This window comes from Stegostoma tigrinum, chromosome 12 (genome assembly GCF_030684315.1).
Source record: "Stegostoma tigrinum isolate sSteTig4 chromosome 12, sSteTig4.hap1, whole genome shotgun sequence".
NCBI lineage: Eukaryota > Metazoa > Chordata > Chondrichthyes > Orectolobiformes > Stegostomatidae > Stegostoma > Stegostoma tigrinum.
The window spans coordinates 74,414,754-74,437,688 of NC_081365.1; the positions used below are offsets into that span (position 1 = coordinate 74,414,754).

Here is a 22,935-nt window from a genome sequence, read left to right on the forward strand (position 1 = left end):
CGGATCATGCGGTGGGCTAATTGGTCAACTGCATTTCCCACAGGACAAACTTGGCCGTATTAACAGAAGTTCTTTTGGTACTGTATACAGAATTTTGTACTATATGTTCGTAGTTACCCGTGTTCCTTTTGCAAGGTTACTTCCAGAAGTAACTGCAAGTCGTACGGTGAGGACACACTTTCTGTGTTATGACAGTCACCAGGGCATGCACTCCTCTTACGTCACGTAGAGCGGGGTCTAGGGGGGCAGGGGTGGGTGTGTGCGTGCTGTTACGTAGGGTGGCGTTGACGTCACAGGTGACGCATACTATATAAGGCCGGCGAGCCGAACCGCTCGCCCTTTTTCCTCTTCTCCGCTTCCGACGGGCTGCAGTTTGTTTGGTGCTGGCCTGTCGCCGTCCGACGCCATATCGATATGAAGATTTACAAGTGCATCATCTCGGGTAAGGGACCCCCCCCCCTCCGTCTCGGTGCTTTGCTCCCCGCGCTCTCGTCGTAAAAGGTGAGTGAGGCGGAGCCGTCCCGTCGTCGGGTGTTGCGGCGAGGGTGTCGGTACGTGTGTTTGTTGCCGGCGGAAGGGAAAAGAGCTTGGTCGGCGAACTCTCGATTGTTCTGGAAGCCCTGAGCGGACTAGGCCTTGGCGTCCTGCCCGGGCCAGCGTCAGATGGCGACGTATTTGGTGAGGGCGTGGGGTTGGGGAGTGTCGTCGTCCTCCACCCACCTCCGGAGGAGGCGGGGGGGTTGGGGGAAGGGATGAATCTGGCGCATTCTAATATTTTTCGTTCCCTCCTTCTTTCCCCCCGCCTCCCAACCAGGCGACGAGATGTTCTCCGACATCTACAAGATCAAGGAAGGCGCCAGGGGTATCGTATACGAGGTGGAGGGGAAGGTGAGGCTCGAGCTCCTCGGGGCGCGTGGGCGTGTATGGTTCCGTAACAGGGGTCTCCCATGGAGACGGGGGCGAAGGGTGTGGCCACCAGATCCGGGACAGTTCTCACCCCCCCCCCCCCCCCCCCAAGTGCACTTGGTCATGGTATTGTGGTTAGGCTATTAATCCAGAGATGATACCCTCCCCAAACACCCGCGGTTAATACACGGTGGTTCGTGTTCGAATCTTGCCACGGTGTTACATTTGAGATTCATTATCAATGGGGAAATGAAAGTCTAACGGTGATCACCAAACCGTAATGTGCAGGTCCCCTTGGTGAACTGGGGTGGGCAAGGTCAGAAATCCCAACGCCTGTTTTGAGTACAGGGGTCCTATTTCTTTTCAATTAAATTACCCCAATCTTCTCACATTAGAACCTGTTGAGGTTTTGCTTTGAGCTAATATCTACACCTACAGACATTCTCTTGTCTGATACTTCAGTCACTACTTCCAGGTATTATAAAGCTTTCAAAATGTTCAGTCACAGATTTGTTTCCTGGTTACAAATAATGGACTGTTCCCTCTATAATGTTGCTTAGTTGGGCTGAAAACCAACCATATGGTTGTCAGTGTGACCTGGGGTTATGCAACATTAAACCTGTAGAACTTTGGAATTTTTTTTACCATATGTTTGTAGTTACCAGTGCTGCTTTTGCAAGGTTACCTCCAGAACAGAAAGATCAATTGATGACTCTTTAAATGGTGGCAATGCTTTGCAAGAATGTCTTGTTGAGCAGACCAAATTTAGTACCATCAACGATGTTGATATTCTTTAAATGCCAATCTTAAGGAAGTCATTTTTGGAAAGCTGCCTACCAAACGCAAGCTTTGGATGGACATCTGTCCTTACATAGTCTGACCTACATGGTTGGCACTTAACTGCCCTCTGGGCATTTAGAGCTGGGCAATAAATGTGACTCTAGCTAATGGTGTTCACATCCTATGACTGAATTTTTGAAATTAAGGGATCAGGAGTAGACCATTTGATACCCACTCTGGCCTGCTGTTCCATTCTGAGTCCCTGCTTATCCGGTTGTGGTTCCCCCACTCCCACTAACCTCTTCTCTTTGTCCCCAATTGCTGACTCCCTTGATCACCCATTCTTCCAATAATAAGTTATTGAACCCCATCCTCCACTGTATTCTGGAATAACATCTGCTAGTTGAGTTTTAGGTAACTGTCCTTACTGTTGTCTTAAAATGTGGCATCCTCAGGACAGGAAGTATCCTCCCAATCTGAAGGCCTATGAGTCCCCTCAGGACCCTGTCTGCTTTAGTAAAGTTGACCTCCCATTCTACTAGACTCTGACTAAGGGCTCAGTCTGTTCAGCCTGTCTTAAAAGACCCAGCTTAACACTTTGAGTTGCAAAAGTCCACTGTGCAATAGATTATTCCTTCCATTGCTTTCTAGAGCATTATCCTGCACCAGTCAAGTGAGAGCTAATTTTAACTGCTGTTTAACTACTTTTCCTGATAAGAGGTTGGACCAACAACTGACCATACAGTTGTCTGTGACCTGGGGTTGTGCAGCATTAAACTTGTAGAATTTTGGAATTTTTAACCATATGTTCATGGTTACCCATATTTCTTTTTGCAAGGTTATTTCCAGAACAGAAGGATCAATTGATGACTCTTTAATTGGTGGCAATGCTTCCCAAGAATGTCCTGTTGATCAGACCGAATCTAGTACAGTCAGCGGTGTTGACATTATTTTAAATCACAATCTTAAGGAAGTTGGCTTTCGTAAAGCTGACTACCGAACGTACATAAAGGGATACATGAAACAGTGAGTAAAGCTTGGCCTCTGATTTTGAATAAGTTTATCTTGTTACTTTTTCCATGGTATGTTACTTTGTTACCTTGCTTCCTGTTTCTCAAAATAAACTGTAACCATTTCAAGTGGTTCTGGAGCTTGCGTTGCATTTCCTCCTCCAGCTGTACAAGTAAGCAGGATCTGTCATATATCTACCTAATTTAGCTGGCACCTGTTGTTTCAACTGTCACTGCATTGAATCCTGACTGGCCTGTGACATAATTCATATAACAACCTTTTCCATTATGTTGCTCTGAATTGCACTTAATCATCAGTGTCATAAAAAGTTAGTCTTTTACTAACCTACCATAAATTCAATTCTGCAGGATCTAGCTAGTCTTTAGACTGAAGCTCCCTATCCTAAACTACTGGCTTATTACTTCTACCCACCTTACTAATTCCTCTTCCTGTGTTTTCAAAAATTGATCAAACCACCACTTGGACTAAATTCTGGGCTTAACCTCAAATTATTTGCTTTATTGGGTCTATGTTTACTACCTTAGAATCTAGACCAATCTATTTTCCTGTTGTTGCAAACTTCTCCAAATGCCAATTTAGTTTGTTTGAAATTGTTTCCACTGTTCTTGTGAGCAGAGTTTAGGTGACTATCAATGACTGCAGTGTGTTTTTCTCCTCTTCTATGATGCTCATTCTCTTTTGACCATATCCTGATCAAAGATGTAATGCTGATGTTGGAGAATATCACCTCCAAGGAGCTGGCAATTATGCTGTAATGCCCCTCAAATCATTCTAAATAGCTGTGGATTTTGGTACCAGGATGAAAGAAGCTGGAAAAACTTGAAACACTTGTGGAAAAAGTTGACTTCAAGTGATGGCCATTGATTAGAACTAATAGAAATCTAAAAATAATTAAGCTGACAAGGGAGGAAGAACACGTGGTCTTGTGTGGACAAGGCTGATTTTTCTTAACCTTTTTCTGTTGTAACATTGTCACTGTGTTCTTAGTGAAGATCAGCGCAAAAGTATTGTATTCTTCTAGGCTGGCTTGGTGCCTCTATGCATCTACTGTCAGTCCCCAATGAAATCCACCTTGCCCTTCTATTTATGTACCAGTACAATATGAACACTGAACAATACGACACAGTACAGGCCCTTTGCCCCATGATGTTGTGCCAACCTATTATCCTACTAAGATCGAGTTATCCTTCATTTTACTATCTTCCATGTGCCTATCCAAGAGTTGCTTAAAAGTCTCAAGAGGATCGGACTCCACTACCACTGTCGACAGTGCGTTCCACACGCCCCCCACTGTGTTGAACCTATCTCTGACTTTTTCCCCTGTACCTTCTTCCAGTTGCCTTAAAATTATGCCCCCTCGGAGCAGTCATTTATGCCATGGGAAAAAGTATCTGACAATCCACTCTATACCTCATCTGGTACACCTCGAAATCACCTCTCATCCTTCTTTGCTCCAATTTTTTAAAGCCCTAGATCCCTCAGCCTTTCCTCATAAGACCTGCCCTCCAGTCCAGGCAGCATCCTGGTAAATCTCCTCTGCACTCTGTAAAGTTTCCACATCTTACCTATAATGAGGTGACTAGAATTTAACACAATATTCCAAGTGTGGTTTTAGAAGAACTGCAGCATAACCATGCCACCCTTAAACTCAATTCCCCTACCCGTGAAAGCCAACACACCATGCACTTTCTTTACTACCCTATCAACTTGGCTAGCAACTTTGAGGGATCTGTGGATGTCGACCCCTAGATCCCTCTGTTCCTCCTCCACGCTGCTGAGAATCCTGCCATTAACCCTGTATTCTGCATTCAAGCTCAACCTTCCAAAATGAATCACTTCACACTTTTCTGGGTTGAATTCCATCTGGCGCTACTTTGACCAGCTCTGCATCCTGTCAATGTCCATTTACAACATACAACAGCCCTTTATGCGGTCCAAGTCCACCAACCTTTGTCATCGGCAAACTTACTAACCCACCTTTCCACTTCTTCATCCAAGTCACAAAGAACAGATCCCTGCAAAACACCACTGGTCACCGAGCTCCAGGCTGAATACTTTCCATCTCCTACCACCCTCTGTCTTCTGTTGGATAGCTAGTCTTATTTACAGACAGCCAAATTTCCATGAATCCCATGCCTTATTGATTTCTAAATGTGCCTACCATGTGGAACCTTATCAGATGCTTGGGTTGTTCCAAACTCTCTATTGTAGGTTTCAATGTGGTAACCTCATTTTAAATTCCAAACCTGAATGGTCAGTTTTCTTAGCCCCTCAACCCACGAATTGATCCAGTGTACCTAATCCTGTGAACTGGGGTAACATCTTGCAAAAATGTACTGCATTCTCTGGAGTTAAGTAAGACATGATGTCTGGAACTGATCATGGGTCTACCAAGTGTGTTCTAACCAAAGCAGTGTGGCTGAAACATCACTTTCACCATGTGTCCTAGACTTTTAGATATGAACAATAATATTTCCTTAACCTTAGTTAATTATTTTGACGATAATGGTCCTATTTTCTTTTAAATTAAATTTCCTCAATCTTCCTACATTAGAATGTATTCATTCAGATCTATCTTTAAGCCTTAGCTTCATTTCAAAAGTTGCTTAAAACCTACCTCCAGCTGTGAGCTTTTAGCCACCTTCTATCCTCAAGTGTCTTGCTGTCAAGTTTGCTTTGATAGCAGAAAGCATCTTGAGATGCTTTGCTACATTTGCTGTGCTATATACATGCAAGTTGCTAAGTAGTGCATCATCAACTGTCTGCATCAGATGTGTGTTCACTACAGATCTCTCAATACTCAGTGCTCAATGGGATGAAGCTTTTCAAAATTAAGCCTTCATAATGCACACTTGTTTTCTCGATGCCCAGGCAAAGCATTGTCATTTGTCCCTCCAGATATTGGAAATTATTCTGTTTAACTGAACATTTGTCAATGCCATTCTCTCTGCTACAGTGTATTCTGATTTCTTGCAAGTCCCAACAGTAATACCTCTATTGACTGCTGTGAATATCATTTGTACTGATAGTCTTATTGTGACAGGTGGTAGTTTGTCTTGCTTCCTGAGCATTTCACCAAAAAGCAGTTGCAGCTTTTCTAGTCAGTGTCAGTGTATTTTCACCTCCTGTGCTGGCATTCCACCACAGGCTGTGGCACTGTGAGCTCTACTGTCCAAGCAGGTGTTCTTCCTGGATAGTTTGGGTGTAGATCCTTGAAGTGATTTTAATGTTTTTTGATCTACACATTCTAGAACTCAGCATAAAATCTCTTAGCCAATTACCTGATTACCGTAAGACCAGACAAAGTCTGTCTCAAGAGCAGGGCTTTGACTCCACAACTGTTTTCAATTTACTCTTGCAATGTTTCTCCAACCTCCTGATTGTATGACTGTACAATCTGGAATATTGAAGGCAGTGAACGTTAAATTTGGAAATGTTTTATAGAACTAGTGCAACTTGGTGGCTGTGTTTAGCACTGCTTCCTCACTGTACCAGGGACCTGGGTTTGATTCCAACTTTGGGTGAATGTCTTTGGAGTTTGCACATTCTCCCCATGTCTGTGAGTTTCCTCCCACAGCCCAAAGATGTGCACATCTGATGGATTGGTCATGCTAAATTGCCCATAGTATCAAGGGTGGGAAATGCAGGGAATAGGGTAGGGGTGGGTCTGGATGGGATGCTCTTCAGAGTTGGTGTTGACTCAGTGAGCCAAATGGCCTGCTTCCACATTGTCAGGATTCTGATTATATTATCTCTACCCACAGACAGTCTCTTTGTATGTTACTTCAGTCAGACCTACCAGGTGTTAAAGATTTCGAAATGTTCAGTCAGTAAATTGGTTTCTTGGTTATAAGTAATGGACTATTGCCTCCATAGTGCTGCTTAGATAGCAGAAAGGAATTGTCACTTTGTAATCTAAAGGAACAATTCTCAAATTGAGAACCTTGCAGTTAGCATATTGGCAGTGTTAATTCCATCACAGATAAAAACCTGATCCTGGGAGTGTCATTCAATATCTTCATTTATCATAGAGTAATTTTAGTGAGGTCCATGTCTGTGATTAACTTTGCATGGTCTGCTGGTTTGTGCCTCTGCTATATTATTGCAAAGGCTTTGGTCATAATTTCATCAACATGTTCGTGTCACTTAAGCTATGGACTCCTGTTGTTACAGAATGCTTTATTGATTTTGATCACTTGCAAGCTTCGTTCAATTCTGTCTTTTTGTAGTTTCACCATCTATTCCTGTTGTCCTGTTTTATCCTGTCTGATGTTTTGCACCTTCTAATTCAGTTTTACTTTCTGAGCTTCATTATTTCCTGGCAATTTGACATTCTAGGGCATTGATCATACCTTTAATATGTTGAATTCTTCTAAACATCTGATCTGTTTATGTAGTTTTAAGCCCAACATTCAATCTTAATTGACTTGATACAGGCTCATGTCAGCATCCCGTCCATCCCTGCCTCTTTGACTTATCTGTCTCCCATCTTCTCTCAATCCATCTTTGATCCGCCTCCTTGTCTCCCCATTTGTCTCCGAACCCCCTCCCCCATTTCTGAAGGGTCTAGGCTGGAAATGTCAGCTTTTGCAGTCGTAAGATGCTTCTTCACCTGTGTTCATCCAGCTGTACACTTTATCTCATGTCAGCATGCTCTGAGATTAAAACAAGGCCAAAATTTAATCTCTTTCTAAAACTTGGGACTGTTTGGGATCCATGACCTTTTGGTTGAGGGTGAGGATCTTCAACACTAGAGATTGGATAATGGGTGAGGAAATGACAATTGATTTGCTTGGCTGCTTTTGACCCTGGTGAAGTGAATGCTTTTGGGATATGCCTAACCTGCTATTCCATTGTTTAAGGCTTTTGGCTGCTTAACACCACTGATTTCCAGGAAGTTTGAATTGTGGATGTTGGACAGCAAATAGGTCACTACAGGAATTTAATGGTCCCATCATACTACTTGCAACATGCGAGTATTTCATGAATTGTGATTTTTTTTAAACCAGAGCGAAGAACTTTGAGCTGGATAGGATTTATTGTCACGATAATACAAAAATTCTAACATGTATTTACGTTCACGTTTAGTCTGAAAAACAGAGTACAGGAGCGTAATCCAGATGAAGTGAAGACTTTTACAGAAAACGCTCAGGCAGTTATTTCAGAGATTCTATCTGATTTTGGAAGCTATCAGGTAATTTTTAATTGACTGTAGTATAAAGCAGAAATTAATAGTGAATATCAACTAATGCTTCAGACTTGTGCTGAACTAACTAATGAGTAGTATTTGTGGGCTTAAGTGGTTTTAATCAACCCATCTAGATGTTATGATCCACCTCTGAAGCATTTGGCACTTGAACACAGGTCTTCTGACCCAGGCATAAAAGTAGTATTGCTAAGCTATGAGTTCCCTTTCATTAAAACTAGGGATTAAATATGGTCTTATCAATGATTGAATAAGCCAACGTTTCTTATGAAATTTGCATGTAAAGTGGATGACCTAAATTTTTGCTCCCTGTATACATATAATGAATGGTTGGAAGCCCTTGAGGATTGAAACAATTGGTCATTATGATGTTGGAGAGTCCTTAGTACTAAATTTGGGAATGTTTTCAGTTTTTTACAGGAGAGAGTATGAACGGTGAAGGCATGGTTGGATTGTTAAACTATCGTGAAGATGGTATTACTCCATACATGGTTTTCTTCAAGGATGGTTTGGAAATTGAAAAATGTGTAAGTTTCTTGTATGCTGAGCAGTTTTTACTTGGGGAAAATAAGTTTTGAATTGGTCTTGACTTCTGCAGATAAGAATCTGTGGTTCATTCAAATGGAATTGTAAAGAAAGATGGGTCAGCACTGGAATGTAATCTATAAAATGGCATTAATTTGGCTGAGAATGTGGAATTATGTGTTTTGGTGCTAATAATCTTACCATGTTAACTGTCATGCCCAGAAGTGTCCATGTTGTGATCCCAATCAAAATGGGAGGGAAAACCTGGAGAGCACATTAATCCCAAAAGATGAGTTTGAAACTGTGCTTCTGGGACGAAATGAATTGCCCTTAACTGACACTTCACCTCAACGTTACAGACTTGTTGAAATTAGGTAGTAGAAACAGCAGACTATATCAGTTGAATACATAGCTGGCATTGCTACTGGATATTTTTGTGGGACCACCACAAACTGATGTTACACCTGGCAAGTATTTGCTCTTACGGTTTAGTGGGTTTAATACAATGGTAGGTGGTGGGAACCGAAGCAGGGTCAAGTAACTCTACAGAAGCTGGTGTCCTGTTAAGTCACCCTTGATTTACATGTGCAAGTCCTTGATACTGATCTAACTTCCCCTCAGCCAGCTCTGAATGAACAGAACTTGATTTTCTGTTTATATCTGTCAGTTAGGGATCCCTGATTTGGGTCACATTAACAGCCCCTATTGGGAACTCATGGAGGCCCACTTGGCTGACCTTGGTACAATCCTGCATTCTTCACCGAGCCCAAGGGCATTGGCTTTGTTCGTAGCTTCTCCTGGGGTGTTTTTGTGCTGGGTCAGGTTCTTCCAATTGTAACTAATACAAGCAACATGTAACACATGGTAGGTTGCCTTTTACACCCAGAGCATCTTGAGGTTGAATTTGTTTTTTGGGAAGCAAAGGTGTCAAGGATGTGACATCTGCCAAGTCCATGTCAGATTGAGGTATCTTCAAATGCTTGGAGAGGGAGAATCTGCAGGTTCAATAACAGTTGGAAGGGTAGTTGAACCAGGCATGTTTTGCTCTTTTACTGTTTGAGTTTGCAGTTTTCAGGTGGTCCACATGCTTGTTCAAGACTTGCATCCACCAAAACTTTTATCACTGGACCTGACCTTGCGTCAACCATGTCTCTTACCCATGCAGAGCTTTTACAACGGTTCATATGCCAAACTTCATCCCACGAAGTAAACTGTTTTACTCAGCAAAGTATTGTCTGGCAATGGTGTTCCTGATGTCATTTAACCTTGTCACCCGCTTCGATTTTAGAAAATTAGGTTTAACCTGGTGCAGTGTTCCCCCATCAGTAACTCTGCCTAGAACTATCCTTGAAGTTACATGGTGTGGTCCCATAATCAATTAGAAACTGGGACAATTTGGTATTTAGTGAAGCTTTAGGTGACTTCTTTACCCTGCCTTCAAATTTGAACCGCTGTTTCCATCACTGGATGATGGGTAGTATGGAGCTGTCCTTGTATGACAAATACCATTTCACTTTGGGAAAAATCAGAATCTGTGCTGCTAAACAATGGCCTGTTATGTATGACCAAAACTTCTAGGAGCTCCATGTATTTTTTCTCTTGTTCCTGTTTGACAAATGCTCCTGTCAACTTCACATATAAATCCTCCAAGGGATTGGGTGTCTATCCAGCTGTCTTTTTCAAAAAAAAGTTAGTTTTTAAAATCCACAGTTGAACTGACCAGCTGTATAGGATGCTGGTGAAGCCATTTTTGGAATACTGTTCAATTCTGGTCTCTTGCTCTAGAAAAGGTGTTAAATTTGAAAGGACATCTGGTATGACTAGTGCTACCCATTTCTGCAAATTGGACTAGCTTGATTCCTTTGCTTTCCCCTGCAAGGGAAATGGCCCTGTGCAGACCTTGTGGAATCATGGTACTGCTGCCTGGTCAACATCAGGTGGCCTTGGCTCCTTTGGTAGTCCCTAGACCCCTTAAAAATCAGGGTATTTTAATAAGTACTTCACTCAGATGTTTTGATTGCAAAATGTTGAGCCAATTGAGCTGAATTTTTCCTGATCAATTTTGCCCCATCAACTGACTTGAACTTTTACTAAAGTTAATAATAAGTGAGCTGCTGCTTTTTGTAAGAGACTGGAATCAGTTATTCCCTGACACAGATTTGGTCTAGCTGAGGTTTCGCACAAACTTAAGGCTTGGAGACCAGTTCAAATTTTGTTCACTACTGGTTGAGATCACAAACGGCTGTGCCTGTGTTGACCTCTGTTCGAACTGCCTGACTGTGTGACCAAATGCTTGTTTTGGTTCTGATTTGGATGTTGCTAATTTCTGTTCCAAACTAGAAGTAGGTGTGCCCTTCTGGATACCAGCTTGAATTTTTAAACTCAATTGAAGTGTCTGGATGGAATCTGTTACATCATTAAGACCACATACCAAATGGTGTCTCAACATCTTATTAACGGTTAACCCAAAGTCACATCCCTCTGCCAGTTTTAACTTAGTCAAAAATTCCAATACCAATTCTGGTTATCAAATTGCTGAGTAAACCTGATAGCATCTTAGAGACAGAGGATGCTTGGAGTCATAATATTCCTTAACTAAATCCATCAACTGTTGAAAGGTTTCAGTATCTGGTACCTTGGGTAAATTTAGACTGCTAATAACAAAGAGCTGCAGATCTATAAGTTGTCAGGAAACTGACTTGTTTCCCCAGTGTCATCTGCCTCAAAAAAATACTGGGTCCAGTCTTGTCAGGACTGAATGAGTTATGCTTCGTGAATAATGATGCCAGCACGATGTCAAAAATGCTTACCCCAGTTCAAAAATGACTTAAAATTTCTTCAGTGTGCTTTTCTGTTTTCACCACTGAAATAATTCCACAGATCCTGTCATAAAGTCAACCTTTATTTGCATGTGGGAAGTCTTTGACTCTGATTCACCTTTCCCAGCCTACTGAGTGAACAGAACTTTCCAGACTAGGGTTTAAAACTTGCTCCAATCAGGGAAATCATATGGAGGTCTGCCTGGTTGACCTTGTTACAATCACCACAGCTGGCAGGGCTTAAAAATTAAGAACATAAAGAACCATAAAGTTCACAAAAGGTAGATATGCGTACCATGGGTGCCTGGCAGATAATCATCCTTTCTTTGAATGGGATGCTAAAATAGGTGAGCCTGAAGGCTTTGTATCCTAATGTCCAAAGTATTTGGAATGAAGTAGATGAACTCAAGTTGAAAATCAAGGTAAGTGGATTTGATCTTGCAGCCATTAGTTTGGTTAGGGGATCAGAACTGGGAACTTAACATTGAGGGATATCCAGTCTTTTGCAGAGACAGGATCGAAGGGAAATGAGGCCAGTTGAGATTAGCAAGCTGTGTCTTTAGGTGGCGGTAAATACATGAGAAGAGATAATGTGTAGACTCCTGAACTACACTGGAAAATCATAAATCTTCAATGAGGTTGTTTTTTAAAAAAAATTGTAGGTGTTTGGGTCAGTCAAGTTGAAATGGGTAGCTGTGACAACTGCATTAAGGGATAGTTTTCAAGAGCAGTATATTGTGGGGACAACCAGGGAACTGGCTGTTCTCGATATGGTAATGGGTAATGAGACAGGTTAGGAGGAAAGACAATAATAAGCAGTGGCAGGTTTTGAAGTAATTCATGACTCTTGGCAAAAACATCCCAGTGGGAAGGAATGATTAAAGAATACACGCTAATGAAGTAAAGGAGAATATTAAAATAACTTGCTGTTTGGATGCATAACTGGCTCAAGGTTGAAGATAGGCTGGTGGTAGAGGGTTGCTTTTTCAGCCCAAAACCTGTGACTAATGGTGTGCTGCAAGAATTGGTGACGGTCCACTTTTTTCATTTGTGTAAAGACTTGGACGCAAATATACAGGTATGGTTAGTAAGTTGCAAATGACACCAAAATTGGTATAATAGACAGTGAAGGTTTCCTCAGTACATTGGGATCTTGACCCATTGGAGATTAATTGAAATGAGGTGCTGCCTTTTGGTAAGGCACATCTGGGCAGTATTTGTGCACTTAATGGTTAGGTCCTGTGGACTGTTCCAACAAAGACCTTGGAGTGCATATTCACTGTTCCTTGAAAGTGGAGTTGCAGGTAGACAGGATAGTGAAGATGTTTGGTACGCTTTCCTTTATTGGTCAGTGCATTTAGTATGAGCTGGGATGTCATGTAGCTGTATAGGATGCTGGTGAAGCCATTTTTGGAATACTGTGTTCAATTCTGGTCTCTTGCTCTAGAAAAGGTGTTAAATTTGAAAGGATTCAGAAAAGATGTACAAGAATGTCAGGGTTGGTGGGTTTGAGCTACAAAGAGGCTGAATAGATGGGCTGTTTTCCCTGGAGTGTTGGGAGCTGAGGTGTGATTTTATATTTTTCAAATTGAGGCATGGATATGGTGAATAGCAAGTCTGTTCCCAGGATTTTGGAGTCCAAAACTAGAGGGCAGAGGTTTAAGGTAAGAGGGGATATGTTTAAAAGGGGCCTCAGGCAGCTTTTTCCACTCATTGTGGTGGATATATGGAATGAGCTGCCATGTACCATCATGAAGGCTGTTGCAAAGTATCTACTTAACTACTCTGCCATTGCTTTGTCCCTATAACTACCCAGATCTCTCTTTAAGAGGTATCTATTTTCACCAATCTCTGTATTTAAGAGCAGCTATTGCTAGTTTTTACAGTCAGTTATATAGCATGGAAACAGACTCTTTGGTTCAACTTGCCCATGCTGACCAGCTGTGATAAATTAATCCAGTCCCATTTGCCAACATCTGGCAGAGGCTGGTACACTTACAACATTGAAAAGGTACCTGGATGTGTACATGACAGGAAAGGTTTCAAATGATATGGGCAAATGCTAATCAGCATGGACAAGTTGAAATGGAAGGTCTGTTTTCATGCTATACAACAGCCTGTTTAAAACTTGCAGTGAAAAGCTGCTTTTGAATGTGGTGAAAATAGATATTTCTTTTTAGAGACCAAGGCACTTATCAGGACAAAGATGACAAGAGGGAAGTAGATACTTTGCAACAGCCTTAATGATGGTTTATTGAATAACGAAGCACAATCTTCGAAGGAAATTAGACAAACTTGGGGCCAAAGGCAGAAATGTCTCTGGTGGCTTTTGTCCGTGGGTTCTCAAAGTAGTAGCTACAGAGATGCTGGCTGCACTGAATTGTAGTCATCAAAAAATCCTTGGATTCTCAACATGTGTTGATGTTAGACTGAGGAATTTCTTCAGTGATAAAAATATATTTGGAATTCCTTGCCTCTGTGTTTTGGGGGCATACATCCATCACCATGAGTGGAAAAAGCTGCCCCTGAGGCCCCTTTTTAAATCTTCCCCTCCCACATTAAACCTATGCCCTCTGGTTTTGGACTCCCACATCCTGGGCAAGGACTGCAATTCACCATTACTGTGCCCCTCATGATTTTATAAAACTTGAATGGTGGGAGTGTTGTGGATACTTGAGACAAAGATTCTTGATCATAGGGAAAATCAAGGGTTTTGACAGGGAGGAGCAGGAAAGTGGGTGTGGAATGTTATCAGCCATGATCCTACTGAATGGCAATTTGGGTTTGAGGGACTGAACAGTTTTGATTCTTCCATGTATAATTAGTTGTGAAATGTAGCTGACTTGAAATTTTGAGTAGATTATTCTGCTGAGATCTTGTTAGTTTGAAATCATTTGGTGATGACCTTGCCTTTAGTAAATCAGCATTGGAATACTTTTTGATTTTTCAGTTGTAAGTGGCTGAGAATAGTTGCTGTATCAGCACTTTATGGTAGATGTTTTACTATGATCAGATTATCCCTCTGATTTGATTCTTGCAACACAATAAAGTTGCGCACTTGATAACTAGTGTCGCCATGTGCTGTTCAAGCATTCTTGGGTGCAGTAATTATTCCATATCAGTGTCTTGGCTACAAATTAACATTTGAATTGTTACATGGGATTGTTTCAATAAATGGCTGCCCTGACTTGATACACCCAAACTGGAATAGAGTTCAGAATTACTTTTTTGGATTGCTACAATAGTGCTAACTTGGCTGGCATTGTTTTTGTCTTTAATGTTACCCCTCAAATCCTGATTAATGTAGCTACTTGTGGATCTGTGAAGTGGATAGTTGGGAGTTGCAGCTGTTGTGGTTCACCAACACTGCTTTCCCCTGGAGTCCATTCCACTTCAGTAACATGCATCTACTGATAGACCTGAAAGAAAAACAATTGACTTTCTGGTTTGCACTTAGATGCAAGATAATTTCTCCTGTTTATGCTGTCTTGCTTTGCTGTGGCAATTCAGATTGAATAAGGGTGAACATTTTGAATGCTTATATGGTTTGTGTTCATTCAAATTATTAGTTACATATAGACTGTTAATCTTGACCAGCTGTAGACCACTAACAATATTAATGTACTTACATGTGTTTCTGGTTTCTTGCAGTAACTCTGCTGCCTACAGTTCATCATGTTGAATTCATCGATCATAATGGCCTGCTGCTCACCACTTTACCTGCAATAAAGTTGGACTGGTATCACTGAGCTGATTCATGATCAGAAGTGGAAGCATTGTTTTAACATTTAAGTTGTAATAAAGTGCATTAATCACCCAAATTGGTCTGATTTACATTCTTCTCTGCAAGAGGCAGGCATTGGAGGTACAAGCTGACAGATGTTGCAGTGTGAGGAATCCTCTCAGAACCTGCACTGACATTGGATGTGCAATGGCAGAGGGAAGAGTAGTGAGTATGGAACACCTGGAAGAATGAGGTTGCAGGCTTGCTCACTGAGCTGATGTTCTTGCCAATGTTTCTTCATCCTGCTAGGCAACATGACTGCACGTCCGGTGAAGCCAATTATCCACCAAGACAACTAATTCTCACTGGTCTCCATACACCAGATAAAGAAGGACATGAATTCAACCGGGACAACACATCCATAATAGCACAAGCCAAATAGATGTGCCAGAGCATTCCTGGAGGCCTGGCATTCCACCCAGAACTTAGTCAACAAACATTGAACTGGACCCATTGTACAAATCACTGAAAAACAAAACCAGAAGTAATACCAACCACCCCAGCAAACTGAGACACCAATAAGTGAGATGGAATACCAAAGCTTCACCAGAGGCACACTGATCTTACGTAACAGGGTGATGAAATGTCTGCAGCCAAACACAGCAGCGTGGTGAGCAAGTCTACAACCACATCTGCCACCTGAGCTACAAATCTTCTCAAACTTTAAACCTGCAGCAATGATAAGTCCTTGTTCTGTAGGGATAGAGACCACCTGATAAGGAAAGATGCATCTGGGGGCAGCCTTTACATGCATCTGCAGGTAATGAGTCAGTTGGGGGAGTATACCTCATGAGATGCTGAGTTTGTGCCTAATATGGTTTGTTAAATATGTCCTGATGTGCTTGTATCCAAATTAAGTTTTGAGTTGATTTTGAAAGCTGCCTATCCTATTTAATAGGCTCAAAGTCAAAAAAAGTTGGTGATATAAAGGCTGACTGCTGAAGAATTTGCTTGTTGGGACTGCAGAGACCCAAGGGCTATGAACATGAAGTTATAAAATGGCTTTTAATGTCACTTCTACCAAGCAATAGGTTTTTGTCTAATTATAATGTCTACTTTCTGACAGCTACATATGTAAAATGTTAAGTAACACAAGTACTGTGCATGGATCTGCTCAGGTACCATGAGCTTTTAGTACACTAGAGTGGGTTAAGAGGATATCTGGGGATTTTGGCTGTGGAGAGATTGGTCAAGTGGTGCTAGTTGTTTCGGAGGTTAAGTGTGTTTACATATTACCCTCAACACAAAAGTAACCAGGAAGCTTCTGGTTAATGGAACTGACTCAAGAATTAAAAGCAGCTTGGTTTATTCCACTGAGGAGGAGCATTGGAAATAAAATGGCTCAGTATTTTAATATACACTTCTCTTGTGGTATAGAGCTGATGTAGAATTGATCAGGACAGCTCCTCTTTGAGCATCATGTATATGAACTGAATGGTCTCCATCTGCCAGAGTTCAGTTTTCATGGCCTATGTCAGAATTCCAAAATCTGATAATATTTTAAGATTGTACATTTTATTAAATATGTTTGGCCTGTTAATCTGAAAGTGGAGAATAGAAATCCGGTATGGAGTGCAGCCTGCATTGGACGATGAAATATTATTTCAAGTTCAGATTATGGTTTTATCACAAAGGTGGCTATAGTGTTTTCCTACTATAGGTTATAACTATCTAATTTGATAGACCATCAGGTTAAGTACAAAGTTAGTTCACTTGTGTTCAGTTGGAGTCCTTCACAGCATTAAAAAAGTGTAAATTGCATTCAATAGAGACTTTCAATTCCACATTGAGTAAAGGCCTCAATGTATAATGCCTAGCTAATTTTCCAGTTGACAAGCCAGAGTTTAAGAGATCCAACATGGCTCAAGTGCAAAAGTAATAAATCTACATTTATGTAGAGCAGATGGTGTGACTTGAGGGAATTGGGTGATCTTGGTAATGGCATGGTAGTTTGCAGCTCAATTTGATAAGCTTTCTCAGCAAGTTTATACATGCAATATCAGGTTAGTACCAGGGAGAAGGTAAGAATTGTTTCTCATCCTCAATGTCTTTAGCCTTTCCAATATTCAGTGGAATTTGGATTGCCAAATTGCATGTTTGATGAATGATGTATTTGAAAATGAATTATTTTCAAACAGCTAAATGAAATTGACATAAAAATAGTTGGGAGAGCCTGGCAAGAAGGCATTTAGGTGCTTATGACTGACAAGGTTTTGCTTTATGGGTTAGTGTCAGGGAGGTCATGAGAGGAGCTGGGAGAGATTAAGGGAAGATGTGTTTAAGGTTTGAGCATTGGAAGTATTACGGGAATTTGGTCATATGAGCTAATTGAATATAGGGGCAATGCAGAGGCAGCTGATTAGGTGTCCTTTATGGTTCTAAAGTCCATGAGGTCCTCAACAACTCTGGAGAGCATTTGCAGAGAAAACAGTTGACGTTTTAGAGCCCAGTGACCTAATACAACATGAGCCACTTCCACTTTTTGTCAGAAGGAAGAAGGTTTAAGACTGACAATTGAGAAGTTATCATTGCATTCCAGGATGATCCTGTGGTGATGAACAGGACCTGGTGGTCTTGTACAATCTGCACTTATAGCAGTGGGTGCTTAAACTAGTTCACCTGTCTTTACAGGACTGCATGTCTTAAACCTGAGAAATAGGCAGGGCGATAAAAAGTGAAAGTATCAACAGTGCAAAAGTGGATATTAGGACACCAATCCAGTGGTGAATGAGGTCCAAAGGCTACAGAGCTAACAATTTGAAGTCTTTAGAAATTGTCTTATCTGGGACTTGCATAACCATGTGAGATGGTGTGCTAAAGAGGTACACTGAATAAAGGTAGGTTTACACAGAAACTCTAACATGGGGAAATAGAAGCAGTGAATCTAGTGTTGAGAACTTGAATTGAGATGGTGGTTGAAATCAATATCTTGTGGAGTAATGTGTAAAGTAGGACTGCAATGAAGGGATTCTGGTGAGAATTTTGAAGAGGCAGTTGAGTGAAACCATCCAGTGTGTAGTTTAAAAAGTTTGACCTAGATGTTAAGACTGTCTAAGATGTTTGTGTGGTAGAAATTTCTGCCGTTGTGACCACATGTTCACCATTTGAGGTTCGTGTGTTTCAATTAAATGTTAGACCAAATTCTATCAGATACATACTGTTCATGTTAGTTATGTGGGGGGATACTTAGCTTTGCGGCTGGATTCTAAACATTGAAGGAAATGCCTCTTGTAGTACTTAGCAAGTGATATTAATAGGCAGTGAGTTGAAGGCTAAATATTGAAACCATCTGTACTGTCTCCAGAGTCAGCAATTACTTAAATCTATTTATATGGCACATTAAGACTTGTTGGCTGATATTCATTCAGGTTTCCACAACCAAATCTGAACTAATTTTACAGCCAAATAAAGTTTCACTATTGAATACATGTGCCTGCTACAGTTCCATTATTAAATTGACAGCACACCTTCCAGCATTAACTACTGAAATCAATTCCATAACCTGCTATTTACATCAGTACAACATGGTGCAACAGCATTACATTTGATATTAGACTTTTGCCATTGTGTGTCTATTGAGATCAACTTCTCTTGCCAATGTTCATGTTCAGGGAGGTGGCTGAGGAAATAGCAAAGGCTTTGGTTGTGATCTTTCTAAAGTCGCTGGAGTCAGGGAAAGTCCCAGATGATTGGAAAATTGCTGTTGTTAACCCCGTTCTTTAAGAAAGGATCAAAGCAAAAGATGGAAAATTATAGGCTGATTAGCCTAACCTCGGTAGTTGGTAAAATTCTTGAATCGATTGTCAAGGATGAGATTTCTAAATTCCTGGAAGTGCAGGGTTGGATTAGAACAAGTCAGCATGGATTTAGTAAGGGGAGGTCGTGCCTGACAAACCTGTTAAAATTCTTTGAGGAGGTGACAAGTATGTTAGACCAGGGAAACCCAGTAGATGTTATCTATCTAGACTTCCAAAAGGCCTTCAATATGGTGCCTCACGGGAGGCTGCTGAGCAAGGTGAGGGCCCATGGTGTTCGAGGTGAGCGACTGGCTTGGATTGAGGATTGGCTGTCTGACAAGGCAGAGAGTTGGGATAAAAGGCTCTTTTTCAGAATGGCAACCCTGCGAGACACCACTCGTCACTGGTTCAGTGTTGGGGCCGCAGCTGTTCACCTTGTATATTAATGATCTGGATGAAGGGACTGGGGACATTCTGGTGAAGTTTGCCGATGATAGGTGGACAGGCAGGTAATACTGAGATGGGGAAGCTGCAGAAAGATTTAGACAGCTGAGGAGAGTGGTCCAGGAAATGGTTGAAATTCAATGTGAGTTCTTGCATTTTGGGGAAAAAAGAATACAGGCATTTCTTGATCTCACAAGGAATCAAGGACTACGGGGAGAGGACAGGGAAGTGGAGTTGAAATGCCCATCAGCCATGATTTAAATGGCAGAGTGGACTTGATGGGCCAAATGGCCTTACTTCCGCTCCTATGTCTTACGGACATTTTACATGGTAATTGTAATATTGAAAAGCAACCAGTCAAACATAGCAAGGTATTAATGTTACCTTCACAAAAGCAAAGCAGTTCAGTTGCTTAGAAAACAGGTCTTACTGTCCATTAGCACGAGGTGTGAGAGTTTTCTAATCCAGTTCCAGGGGTTGTATTCATGCAATTGAACTAAAATTAGGTTGGGGGAAGACAACTTGAACATTGCCACTTCTAGTTCCTCAGTTGTTAGTACTGAAAACCTAAAAAGATTTTAACTATTCATGGTACCATGCTGGAGACAATTATCCTGCAGATGTCTACTTTTAAATGTTTGGTCAAGTTAACTTGTGAAAGGTAATACATTCACATCCATCAGTTTTGAAGCAGTACAACATATAATAAAAATTTGCTCATGATAGAATTTATTTCAACTATAATATCACTTTCAGTATAGATAGAGTAGGAAGAGGAAGCACTGTGTATGAAAGTGGTAGCTTATTGAGTAGTTAATGCATAAAGAATTTTTGGGCTTTGTAAATGAGTAGCATTCAAAAGCAGTACAGTTGTGCTGTACCATTCTAGCCTGACCATAATTAATATTGTCTAATCTGGCGATGTATGAACTCAGCTGCACTTGGCCTTCTGGTCCAGGGTCTGTACTGTGGAGCAGGATGGGGGATGCACTCGTGTTCCTCCTTCCAGAAAGTGTGCACAGCTCAGTGCTTAGCAGATCCTTTTAATGCCAGACTGTATGACATGAAACCCACAGAGCACACCCTCCAAGTTGTTCCTGTCCTCTATGATGATGGTCTTTAGATGACAGCACACACGGGTGTGATTAGACCAGTTGTCTGAATGAGCTGACCCAAGGCCTTGAGTCTTTAAAGAATAAGATTCCTAGAAACAATTGCTTACCAGCTGAGTTGTATTTGGCCATGTGACTCAATTGACTAGGAGCTGCTAGAGATGAATGACAGTACACTTCTGCAGGTCCATCAGTGAGGAAAGGTATCATCACTGTCATCTATGAACAACTTTGGGGGGTGGTGGGAGAAAATTTAGAAATTGGCAGCCACTAGCACTGCTGAATGCGCACTACAAAATCCTGTCTAGTCTGCTTTGGAATTGGTGATTCACCCCCAACCATGTGTGCTGTACAAGTCAGGATTCTTGTGCTCCTCAGATACAATTGCCTGTGTGTGGGCCAGGGGTTTGGAAACCTGCCTCATCAGCCTGGACTAGAAGACTTGTTGACAGGATATTGCACATGTGGAATGTGTGCCCCATAATAGGCTTTGGGGAGGGTATCTGCAATTAGATCCAAGTGCTCTACACTAATATTGTGAGCACAGTCTCAAGCAGTGGGTGGGAGTGAAGTTTCCCCATCAAATAGGCAGGGTTGCCCACTCTCTCCTGCCTTGCTTGTCTGTTGTATAGAGCCTTTTGCTGAGTGTCAGGAAGGATATGAGCCTGAGAGCTGACTATTCCAGCCACTGGAGACCTGTGGATCAAGGGCTCCCTGTACATGGATGACATCACTGTTTTCTGCTTGGATTCATTCAGTGCTCAGACCCATGAGCATCATTGAGTTCAAAGTGGCCTTGGGAGCCAAGGTAAATTGAAGAGAAAGGGAGGCTGGTAGCTGGGTTGACTGATCCTTCATTCCCTTCACTGTCAGGACAGATCACCTGATGTTGCTGTGAATATGGTTTGGAGGGGCTAGGGTGTCCACAACATCGTGAGCAGAGTGCATCACCAAACTGAAGCAGAAACTGGCCCGTTTGGGAGCATTGCTCCCCTTCCATTGTGGGTAAAATGTTGGTCATGACAAAGTTGAGGTACTATCTTTGTAGAAGTGATTCACCAAGACCTGTACAGCTGCAGTAAAATATTCGAGAACCTAGAACACCACAGGCCCTTCAGCCCTCAATGTTGTGCTGACCTCTGAAACCAAACTGAAGCCTATCTAACCTACACGATTCCATTATAATCCATATGTTTATCCATTGACCATTTAATTGCCCCTAAAGTTGGTGAGTCTACTACTGTTGCAGGCAGGGCATTCCATGCCCTTACTACTGAGTAAAGAACCTACCTCTGACATCTTTCCTATATCTATGTCCCCTCATGCTAGCCATCTCCCTCTGAGGAAAAAGGCTCTCACTGTCCACCCTATCTAATCTTCTGACCATCTTGTATGCCTCTATTAAGTCACCTCTTAACCTTCCTCTCTAACAAAAACAGCCTCAAGTCCCTCTGCCTTTCCTCATAAGGCCTTCCCTCTGTACCAACATACTGGTTAATCTCCTCTGCACCCTTTCCAATGCTTCCACATCCTTCCTATAATGCGGCAACATGAACTGTACGCAATACTCCACGTGTGGCCACACCAGAGTCTTGTACAGCTGCAATCCCTCTACCAATAAAATCAACACATTGTATGCCTTCCAAACAACCCTATCAACCTGGGTGGCAACTTTCGGGGATCTATGCATGTGGTCACCAAGATCTCTCTGCTCATCCACACTACCAAGAATCTTACCATTAGCCCACTTGTGGGGTCAAGCCTTTCTCTAATTTCCATGTTTGTCAATGACTGTGCTACATTTTGGATCCAAGGCTTTTGACTCCTCCCTGTCTTGAGTGGCACCACTTTCTCTGCATCTTCTATATTTTTTATTATTCATTTACTGGGTAAGGGCATTACTGGCTAGGCCAGAATTTATTGCCATCCCTAACTGCCCAGAAGGCAGTTAAAAGTCAACCACATTAGCCTAGGGTCTGGAGTCACATGTAGGCCAGACCAGGTCAGGATGGTTGTTTGGTTCCCTAGAGGACATTGGTGAACCAGATGGGTTTTTCAACCATTGACAATAGATTCGTGGTCATCGTTAGCCTCTTAATTCCAGACTTTTTTTTTATAAATGAAATCCACCATCTGCCGTGGTGGGATTTGAACCCAGCTTCCACAGAACATTATCTGGGTCTCTGGATTAACAGTCTAGTGGTAATATCAGTAGGCCATTACCTTCCCCCTCATTATTAATTATACTTGCCTGTAGGCCCACGCTGCAGTATGTAATTAGATTCTCTAGTCAGCACTGAAGTGCAACACTATCCTTTTGAAAATGTTTAAACTGCAGTTCTGTTCGCACCGAGAAGGATAGCAAAAATACTGCAACGCTATTTGTAGGAGAGACGGGTAAATTTCTTGGTATCTTACCACCATTTAATTGTCAATTTAAAGATATGCTTATTTATCATCAATGCTGCTCGAGGGACCTGGTGTGCAATAATTGCAGTGTTTCCTTACACTAAAACAGCCTTTCAAATGTTATCAATTACCTGAGGTGCTAAAATAATCTCAAAAGGGAAGGAAATAAATTATTAACAAC

General features: G+C 41.7%; 1 protein-coding gene and 1 non-coding gene across 2 annotated transcripts; both read left to right on the plus strand.

The window, feature by feature from the left end:
• The first annotated feature begins 305 nt into the window (after positions 1 to 305).
• tpt1 (tumor protein, translationally-controlled 1) lies at positions 306 to 15,089 on the plus strand. The gene is made up of 6 exons (XM_048540545.2): positions 306 to 442; positions 815 to 888; positions 2,525 to 2,712; positions 7,807 to 7,912; positions 8,335 to 8,451; positions 14,920 to 15,089. Exons 1-6 carry the CDS (start codon positions 415 to 417, stop codon positions 14,920 to 14,922), a joined length of 516 nt encoding a protein of 171 aa, XP_048396502.1. The 5' UTR covers positions 306 to 414; the 3' UTR covers positions 14,923 to 15,089.
• LOC125457369 (small nucleolar RNA SNORA31) lies at positions 14,670 to 14,799 on the plus strand. Its single transcript, XR_007248609.1, has one exon. It is a non-coding gene; the product is annotated as a small nucleolar RNA SNORA31 (small nucleolar RNA).
• Positions 15,090 to 22,935: the final 7,846 nt, after the last annotated feature.

What these genes read in the sequence shown, in the direction of transcription:
- tpt1 (XM_048540545.2), top strand. Translation starts at nt 415, where the DNA reads ATGAAGATTTACAAGTGCATCATCTCGG. An exon ending in TTACAAGTGCATCATCTCGG is followed by an intron (nt 443 to 814) that starts GTAAGGGACCCC and finishes CCTCCCAACCAG; the next exon opens with GCGACGAGATGTTCTCCGAC. An exon ending in CTGATTTTGGAAGCTATCAG is followed by an intron (nt 7,913 to 8,334) that starts GTAATTTTTAAT and finishes GAATGTTTTCAG; the next exon opens with TTTTTTACAGGAGAGAGTAT.